The sequence below is a fragment of the Melanerpes formicivorus genome, unplaced genomic scaffold, assembly GCF_026170545.1.
Source record: "Melanerpes formicivorus ecotype bairdi unplaced genomic scaffold, bMelFor1.0.p_v2 SCAF_16, whole genome shotgun sequence".
NCBI classification, from domain to species: Eukaryota; Metazoa; Chordata; class Aves; order Piciformes; family Picidae; genus Melanerpes; species Melanerpes formicivorus.
Genome location: NW_027142368.1, coordinates 9,373,144 through 9,383,423, shown reverse-complemented (window position 1 = coordinate 9,383,423; position 10,280 = coordinate 9,373,144). Strand labels below are relative to the sequence as shown.

General features: G+C 46.2%; 1 protein-coding gene across 4 annotated transcripts in view; it reads right to left on the bottom strand.

The window, feature by feature from the left end:
• Positions 1-1,024: 1,024 nt before the first annotated feature.
• The window catches only part of LMO1 (LIM domain only 1), a 64,013-nt gene continuing 54,757 nt past the window's right edge, over positions 1,025-10,280 (bottom strand). For all 4 annotated transcript variants that reach the window (XM_068148038.1, XM_068148039.1, XM_068148037.1 and 1 more), the window contains 2 exons: positions 6,185-6,310; positions 1,025-1,478 (listed from right to left, as the gene is read on the bottom strand). In XM_068148038.1, the coding sequence (XP_068004139.1) occupies positions 1,373-1,478; positions 6,185-6,310 (232 nt within the window). In that variant the 3' untranslated portion in view covers positions 1,025-1,372. The remainder of the gene's footprint in view (positions 1,479-6,184; positions 6,311-10,280) is intronic.

Here is a 10,280-nt window from a genome sequence, read left to right as displayed (position 1 = left end):
AACACAGATAGACAAAAAAGGTTTTCATGAAACAGGCAGAGCAGCATCAAGCTGCACGGCATTTGGTATTTGCAATTCCAAGAACACACACATGACCCAAGAGCAGTAACTGATTAAGTCACAGCAGAAAAAAAGTACTTAGTGCCTAGTTACTAGAGGAAAGGGTATAAACCTAAAAAACAGGCAAGGAAAGAAAATAAATAGCATTGCAGCCGTCCTTTAGAGCCACTAGTGAGCTGTATTAAAGTGACAAAACACAAGAAATTTGTTTGGTGCAGTCCAGTGGGTTGCACACAAATTGCATAACCTTGAAAATCATTGCACAGAGCATCGCAGCAGGAACACAGTTCAGAGCTTTTCTCTGGGAGATGCTTCAAATCCGACCACTTTCCATACGTGGGAGGTCAGAGCACTTGGCACAGAGGAAGCAAAAAGAGCTGCAAAGAGGGATGCTGCTTTAGCGCCCGCTCATGTTTGAACCCTGACACCAGCTCTTGCAGCAGCTCAGACCTCCACATGTGATGCCCTGCAGGAAAACCCCACTGCCTATTAAAGCCTTGAAATTAATATTCTGTTCAATGCCTGGACACCTGTAGCAGGGCTGGAAGGGGCCTGTTCCTTGCAGCCCAGCCTGGAAACACCGTGCCAGCTGGCCAACAAGCACTCCTAGCTACGGAAATGCCCTGAATGGACAGAGGTGAAAAGCAAGAGGCCTCTCAGCCAGCAGTTCAGTTCAGCACAGCCCAGCAGCCATAGCGAGACCCAGTGCCATCAACAGTTCCCAGCCATCACCCTGCCCACGGCTCATTCCCTCCTCTGCACAACACAGTGGGGTTTTGGACACAAGTTTCCACACAGTTCAGAGAGGTCTGCAGCAGCATTCCTAACCCCAGTTTCTGCCTGAGAGCTCCTGCCTCTGCGTTTTCCAGGCAGTTGGCAGGGATGTGTATTTCTACCAGCCTGCTCAACATCAAGCACAGGAAACAGAGGCTGTCGCCACACGGGGAACAAACCACAGCTAGGATGACCAGGAAACATTCATAATTTTTAATTCACACCAGTAATAAAATTGCATTACATTTGTCATAAAATAAATGTTCCAGTTTATATACAGAAAACAGACTGTACAGAGCCCTCCCCCAGACCCCAAAAACTCACAAACATACAGGCAATGCAGTGCTCAGCTAAGCAGGCACAACTGTACATCTAAAATTGTAACTGCTTTGTGTTGGGGGCGGGGGGAAAGTACTACAATGTATATAGTCCTCTCTGGACCAAGAGTTAAAAAAATATTGCAGGCAAGCTGACAGGCACCCTCGCTGCTCGTGCGGCCGAGCGCCCATCCCACAGTGCTTCAGCGAAGCAGGGTTTGTTATTGAACCTGGGACTCGAAGCTCCCATTCAGCTGCCCTTCCTCATAGTCCATCTGACACAAGATCATGTTGTTCTTCAGGAAAAACTTGTCTCCCACACAGAATCTGGAAGAGAAAAAGAATGAGCGGGTGTCAATATGAACAGAGGTTAGAAGAGAACGAACAGGAGATTGTTTGGGTCTGAAGGCAGACTTTAGTTTCCAGCTCTGCTGGTCGTGCTGGACCCTGGGAGAGCCCACATGTTTCTTCCCCAGCTCCCCTTCCCTGCATAGGCCCTGGGGTTTTGTTGTCTCCTTTCCCAGTCTGGTGGTGCTCAGCTCCCAAGCCAGGGCTGGATCAAGCAGCCTGAGGAGCATGTCCTGGTCCCCTCAGGTCCCATGCCAGCAGTGGGATGAGGCCAGGAGCAGTGAAAGGATTTATGCCTGCAGCAGACGAGACATGTTGGCTCTGCAACCGGGAAATCAAACAGGCCATATTACACAGAGACTATTTGAAGTTTTTGCTGGTATCCACATCTCCAGGGCTCCCTGGGGTGAGGCAGTATTTACACTAATTTCTAGGCAACGACTGGCTATTAAGTCCTTCCTCACCCCCTTGTGTACAGTGCCGAACAATAAATAGAAATTTCCTGGTGGCTGCACTCCTAACCTTTATCTTCATTGAGCGAAGGGCACTGCTCTCTATATACCATGTAAATTGTTCTGTTTGTCTGGAAGTTGACAGAGAGGCTTGTGATATTTAACAATTTTATTTGACTATTAAGGTCAAAAAAGTTCCACATATAAGATTGGAGAGGTGTGAACTGACAGCCAATAACTTTTTTGCCCTTCCTGCTTGCTGGAGAATTAGAAGCTAATCTTTACTTCTTAAGATAACAAATAATGCTCTTTGCACCCAATTCAGGGACTGGTTTTTGTCCATCACACTAGTGGGGCAAGGATGGACCAGAGCACAGGGCTTGAGCCTCCCTGCTCCAAGCACCAAATCTTAGATCAGCTCCACATCCCTAAAGCAGAGAGGCACTGCACCAAAAAGCATCACTGAACCCAGAGGAACAGGTAGGTACCAGCCTCTGGAAAGGCCAAATAATTACTGGGCTTTAAAGGAAGACCATTGGAGATGACCTTATCCTCATGAGACCTAGCACACCTCAAATGCCCATTTACTCTGCTCACAGGCAGAGCTTTGACAAGGACATTGCCCTCCTGCTTGTCAAAAATGCTTTCTAGATTTCTAAGTTGGGCAGCTTAAGGCACTGCATCTCCATAAAACTAGGTATATTCTGCTACGAGAACAGGAGTGATGGTTTTAGAGCTGACAGGGGTGCAAGTTTTCTTCAGCTCAACAAATAAGCTGACTAATTTGTCAAGTTGCTACAAACAGAACTGGAAGGTGGTTCTCAGTTTATGTGATTTCACTGGTGACCTTCCATCAACATCACAGGATGTTAGGGGTTGGCAGGGACCTCTGGAGATCATTGAGTCCAACCCCCCTGCCAGAGCAGGACCAATGTTTTAGTAGTTGTGAAAACTCAATTTACAATAACAGCTTCTAAGCTAAACTGTACTGCACACACTCTCCCTACCACCACCTTCCCCACCAGTAGGTTTACTCACTCTAAGTAACAGACACAGCCTCTTGCTTTTTGCTACTAATCCCTACCTTAAGAACAATATAAATATCCAGAAAGAGAAATGCAAAAATCACTTCTGCCACCAGCACCATCAACAAGTGCCTCTTGCCAAACCCACTTTGGGTCTAGAGCAGCCAAAGGAGGAACTGAAGAATAAGGGGTGTGGGGGGGAGGGTGTGTGAATACATGGGAGCTGAAATGCACAGCAGGGGTACACTGAGACCCTGTGAAATTTTGGGAGAAGGCCTTGATTCACTGGAAAGGTGGCTTTTTCTTTCTACCTACCAGTCCTGCAAAACCAGCAGTAAACTGGGACCTTTCCAGATGATTCATCTACTAGAGACAGAGGATTTAGGAGGGCAACTTCCACCAACTTTCACCTTTCACATGTCCCAGCCTGCAGTTCTCTTCGGAGCAAGATGTGGGGCTGCACTGCCAGCCCCATGCTCAGAGCCTGTCTACCGCAGAGCCCATCTGGCTGATTGAGCTTCAGCTGGCAGCAGAGAGAGGCAGGCATTGAACCTACCCTGCCACTTCCACAGAGTGATTTTCTTCAGAACAAACCCCCATTTTAGATAAAGCAATGCAAGCAGCTGAATTTCCTGCAAACCCTGTAAATGCTGACCTATGGCCAGCTGCAATGGTGACCAACTTTTCTTCGGTATTGTGACAAGCAACGTTGACCTTACAACAGCTGAAAGCACAGTAGGCTGAGTAGTGTTGTAGGACTTCCTGCAAACCTGATGTTTCGGAGAATGAAGCTAATGAAAACACTGCACACACTGTAAAAATATTAGAGATTCTGCTCTGATGGATTTAACACTCTACACAGTCTAGCTATAGAAGGACAAGAAGGAAGGGAGCTACAGAAAGTTCCCCAAAATCAATTTTTTTAATGGCTGAAAAACAAGGTGGGGTTTCAGGTGGGGTTTCCAATTTGGGACTAGCTTTGCACCTCTGCAATTTTGACTTTAGGGTTACTTAAGCTCAGTTCTTGGTTCACCTTCCAATGTTATCTGTTACAGAAGCACTTCCATTCTGCCCTTTCAGGCTAAAATCTCTAGAGGATAAACCATAAAAGTTTGTAGCCTTCAGATCTCAGCCAAAAATAACAATCTGTACATAGCTCTACACTGTCTGCTCAGCCCATCTTTCAGAGAAACCCTGCTCCTCCCAAACTGGGCAAATCCTTTGTGCATCAAAGCGTGACTCTGCCAGAACGGGGATTACCTGTGCTTTCCTGCCAGGCTGCGACAGCGCGTGGAGGTTGTTTTAAGGGCAAAGTAGGACCACACTTTGCACTGAGTGCAGCAACAGTGTTGGCATTTGTAGAGGGAAGAGGGAGAGGTGCTTTGGAGCCTTTGTAATACAGGGTGGCATATAAAGGAAATTCCTGAAAATGAAAACTAGGCAGTACTAAGCTTTTCTGTGAGAGAAGCCAGGGTAAAGTAGGGATTTGATTTCAAATACTCATCCAACAGACTCCAAGGCCAACCCAGCACTCCTGCCTGTGCAGCCCCAAGCCCTGACTTGCTTCTGCCAGAAGACACGTTTGAGATGCTCAAGCCCTAACATCAGTATGGAGTTTAGGAGCACCCCCCTCCTGGCCAGCATTCATCAGCATGCTGCAGAAAGCTGAGCTTGAGGGCTGAGCCCCAGCAGTACCTTGCAACTCTCCAACACTGGAGACGAACCCTACCAACCACCAGCAACTTTCAGCTATGTGGAGAGCCCGTCTTGGGGAGGGAAGGTCTTGGCTCTGCAGACAGCCATACACTGCCGATGGAGAATCACGGCTGTTGCAGGAGTGTGTTTGAGTGGCAAAAAAACAGTGGGCAACTAAAAGATTTAGTGTGGCTTCCAGAAAGGAGCCCAAGGCCAGGAGCCACTAGATGTCACTGCCGCCTCGGCACTGCCACCCTGCCTGTGGACACACCAGTACTCGCAGGAGTTTTGTACCTCCAACGAACACCACCTCTACCATCAGTAACGGGATTGAGTAAAGCCACCTGAGCTGCAAATGGCTCTCCTCCACGCTCAGGCACCAGCCACCACAAGCCCATTCATCCTCAAGAACTAAGCCACTATCAGGGGGCATGGAAGGACAATCTGACTCCAGTTTGCATGCTTTCCCAAGTTCAGTGGGAAACATGGGAGGGGTTTGCATCCACATTCACACCATGTATTGCTACTCAAGAGACCCCACTGTGACTTTAGTTTCAAGGTGAGTGACAAAATTTTAAGCCAAGGTTTTAGCTTGACTTTTGCAGAATTAGGTTTTGCATTTTCCCATGAACTTTGTCATCTCTCTCACACCTTCACACAGGATGAAGCATCGCCTCCTAGTTTCATCTTTGGGAAACACAACTACAAATCAGGAACAGAAACCCCAGCAGAGCCCTGGGCAGTCACCACAGACTGACTAAACAAGCAGAAAGAACAACAATCACTTTCTTGGACAAAGAAAGATGGATGCATCAGAAGACAACATTGCATCTGCATACAATGGCCAAAAACTGGGAAGACTTTTCACAGCCATCCCAAGTTCAGCTGGTGACAAGCAGCCCAAGTGAAAACTTTGTGTGTTCTCCTTAATTACAGTCCTTGAAGTGCATTTCCTACCAGGTAAAACCCTGCAGACATACACTCAAAATTATACCAAGATCCCCTATTAATTATACAACAACTGAGGGGATTTGTTCCTAGTGTTGGAAACAGCTGATCTATAGTATTTTTCTCCTTCTTGTCCCTTCTCTTTGTCCTTCTTTGCCATTTCCAGTTTTGAGCTTGTTAGAAACTTAATTTAAGCAAAATAACATCAGTTTGCCAGAGGAGGTCCATTCTCTGTCATCTGTGTTCTGCAAAAAGGGCAGATCCTGAAAGGACGCCGAAGCAGTTTGGTTTATTCAGCAGCAGCTGTGCTGCGTACAGCCACAGCCAGATCTGCAGTCTCTGTGATCTCTCTTGTCCCTCCAACTCCCACCAGCTCCAAGGGGATTTGCAGTAAGGGCACTACAGGTACTTACATGTATCACCCAGCTCAGCCTAATAAACCAGCCTGAGCCACACCAGCAGGCTGTGAGCCCCAGACAGGTAGCGTGGATCAAACATTTCTCCTATTTTGCAGGCAAAGGTATAAATTGGTTTGTGTTTGTGTGTATAACAACTGTGTCCTCACCGCTGGTTGCAGAGCTGACAGGCAAAGCAGTCCAAATGGTAAACATTATCTCTGGCCCTCATCACCATCTCAAAGGCTGGGATCAGTTTACTGCAGGCAGCACAATTCCCGGTGGTACCAAAGAGCCTGCCAAAGAAGCACAATCATTAGAAGCCATTTTAATTAAATGGTGGAAGGACTAATTAAGTGTAATTAGCAGTATCAAATACTGTATTGCACCAATAAATAGAAGTTGCAGTCTCCATTTCACTGACCAACCAGTGTGCGGGAACTTGGGATAAAACTGCCTGGTGTGCAGGCTCCGACTGTCGAGATGAAACTTCATTTGGTTTGTGAGCCTAGGGCTAATTTGCTGTCTAATGGAGAAAAGCATTAAACACTCCAAGCACTATTTTGGGGCTCACAAAATTTCAGTCAAAAACTACCGGCCTCTGCAGCAGTGGGGTGGGTGATGGGAGCTGCTCTGCATGGGCCTGCCCCATCTGCAGGGGGATGCAGAAGATGCAGAAAACTTTGCCAACCCTAGCAGGCAGTGCTATGACGTAGCTCAGGAAGAACCTCACTTACCTGCTGTTTGAAATGAGAAAGAACAGTTTCTCTTGCAATGAATAGTACACAAGCATCTGCAAGGCATCTCAGAGAGGAAACTCTCCTCCCTTGGCTGCACACCCCTCCTCCAGCCTCCGCGTCCCTCCCGGGAGCCAGCTAAGCCCTTCCACCGCGGCCTGAACAGCATGCTCAGCCGTTCCACTTCAGCTCCCCAGTCCTCGAGGACAGCCCTTCAGCACTGGAAGCTTTGCCATTTTTGTCTTGGCTTTCACTATCTGTCTCCCCAGATGTCTGCTGCTGTTACAGCTCCCACCGGGGACTTAACCAAGACTGCAGCATCCTTCCCCCGGTCCTCTTCTCCAAGATGTCCCCACAGACCCCCGCACGTGCCGGGGCCAGCACACCACTGCGACATTAAAGCCGCATGAACCAGATAGGGCACGAATCAACAGGCCAACAAACCCAAGTTTTGCTGCAGGCTGTGGTCAGTGTGCATGTGGTTAGTTACTTTGCTGAGGAGAGGATAAAAATAATATTCTTGGGGCGGTGAGCCTCAAGACGTACGATTCCTGCTGACCATTAGCTCTGTGTGTGCAACGCGTCGCTGCCCGCAGACAGATTTGGGCTCAAGGTTTGTTTCAAGCCATTGGTTCTGGCTGATTCCACAACACGCAGATGAGAAGCATCAGGAAAATCTATAACCAATTTCTAAACCTGCAATTTGCCAAGCTAATCAATATTAATTATTACTGGCCAGTAATTGTGAATTAAAACACCCATCAATGTTATAGAAACCTCCGCACGAGTCTCCCACCCTCCCACAGTGCCATGCTACCAAAGTCAGCTTGCTCTTCAGCTATAAAAATAAAGGTTACCCTTATTTTTCATTAGAAGTGATACCAATGGTCTTTCATTAAGCCCTGACTGGAAAACCCCAAGACTTCCTATGAAGAGACAGAACCTCATTTACCCTGGAAGCTTAACAATCCAAACCAAATGGAATCTCTTGTACAGGACAGAAAAATCACAAAGGGAGTAGCAAAATTTCTTCCCCTACAACTTCATCATATGAGAGTTAAAAGGCAGAGTAAAATTCCAGCTATATAGTTTGTGCAAGCAAACTCAGACCATGTAATAAGTAAGGGGGTAGTCCCTGTTTCCTTGCAAGACTGGCTCGGCTCAGGCTTGCTCCTGCTCCCACAGGCAAGGGTGGCAGGGGAAGCAGTTGAGCACAGTGCTTGGCTGCCCCAGGCCAGCAGCCTGGACTGCAAAATCGTGGCACTGAAAAGCATCCAGGTCTCCTCCACCCTGCTACACCCTGGCTCTCATTCAGCACCCGCTCACAAATCAAGGCCTTAACACAAACATCCCTCCCTCCCCCAATGTAGCTGCCCCCTTCTGCAGTACCTCACTGGGGCACAGCAAAACCTGACAGTTTTTGCTGGGTTTTTGCCATTTTCTGTATACTCAGGAATCCATGTTTAGAGTACCCAAGTCACAGCAAACTCAAAAAAATGAGTCCAATACGTTAGGCAGGGAAACTGGGAGGTTAATCCTAGATTTGCTCTGTGCCCAGCACTGCTACATGCACAAGTATAAAATATCCATTATTCATTAGCATCACAGTTGTGTGGAGCTCAATCTAGATTAAACAAAATAAAGGGGCCCCAGACAGCACCATTTGCATTGTTAAGCAGGCGCTTTTCTTCAGCCTTCAAATAGGAGACTTTTCTAAATGGAAATGATGGGGAAATTTGGACAGATGTTCACTTAACTATTTAAACAGTTAGCTTAAGAAACATGAAAAATGTATTTGGCATCGTATTCACCTGTCTCCTGTCAGGGGTTTTAGGGGTAAACCAATTGTTAAACAGCTTTGACCGTTTGCATAAGATCTGAAGCTTATGTGTTCTGTCCAGCTGAAATCGTGTTGCCGTCTAATGTCTACATAAACGTAGCTTCCAGCTAGTCAGCATGCTAATCTTCTCCTCTTCTATCAAGTTTCACAGTCCTCCATACCCTCCCTTTCCCAACAGATGAACATTTCACACTTATTCTAGCACTTCCTAATTTTAATCTGTTTTTCAGGGAGTGATTTAGTGCCTTGTATATTCACCATGCTTCCAAAACTACGCTGGAACTTGTAGATCAGCGAACATGGTTTGTGTTTGTTTTCTTTTTAATCTGCTGGAAGGAAAAAAGCAAAATGAACACAGACTTCTGTCTTTTTTCTTTCCTTGCTAAAAACATGCCACCTCTGATACCTGCTTACCCAGAAGCCACTTGAGCTGAAACTTTCTGAAGTGGGGAGCTTAGTATTATCAGAGGAGAAAGAGAAGACAAGGAGCAGGAGGAAAATCTTCCACCTCAAGCCCCATCTGTGATTAAATTTAAAATCACCCCCCATGCATTCTGTCCCCCAGACACCTTCAGAACAGATGCAATATTCTCTTGCACATTCACACACACAGAGTTAAAGCACATTAGGAAAACGTATCAGAAGGTGCTCAGCATCTATGTCCCAGCTTGGAGCCATTGGCATAAAAGGAGCTGGAAATACAGCAAGATTTGAGATGGGAGGTTTTCACTTCTGCTAACCCCCCCTTTTTTTGTTCTTTTTTTTTTCATCTCCCTTTGAAGTTAAAAGGCAACAATTTTAAAGTAGAGATTTATTTCCCCTTTATGTAACAGGAAGATCCAGCCAGCCTGTAAATAAGCATAGATTATGCAGATTTAAAATTTAGCACAATTAAACTTTTACCCTGTGGTAGTAATTATGTTTAATGGCTCTTAGCCTGAACTTAACCATGTCTATTGTTGTCAGCCAGTCTAAAAGCAGGAGTTTGTCCAAGGACAATTTTGTGTAGTTTATAGGCGCACTAAAAACCCTGCTACGCACTGTTCTCATTGGCCATTGATGTCAGTGTATATAGTGAAAATTAAAGCTAATTGGCATCCAGGAGCAGCAGTGAATGCAAATGAATTAATGGGAAAAGAAGGGAGCACTCCTGGAAGTGGTAGCAACTGCCAAAGGATGCTACTTATGTAGCCTGGGCTGAAGACTAGTCTTCTGCATGATGACCCAGACCTCACCAGCTCTATGAACACACTTGAATTCGAAGTGCAGGAAAGGCACAGCTTCTTGCAGGTTTTTGAGGGGAAAAAAAGGATGGTAAAGGGTCCTTATTGTAGGGAAAACAGTATGAAACATCTCATATGGACACATCAAGTTTAGCACCTGTTAACCAAAATGTGCAGAGTGGCTAAACTGAGAACCTGATTGCCTGTTCCTGCCACCACTAGTCATTGCTTACAAGAAAGAGTCCCCATTTCTTCTCCTCTCTCTAGCTTGGTGTCTGACTAGCTAGCAGCTAGCAACTGAGTAAGAGAAAGAAAATCTTCCCTCCACAGAAAGAAAGAAAATTTTGGAAATGTTAACTTTACTGGAGACAAACCCAAGGAGCCAGACAGGCACACAGGAATAATGAGCAGTAGTGAACAATGTAAGAATAAGACAAGTTCAAATTAAACACTTGAGCTGAGACTG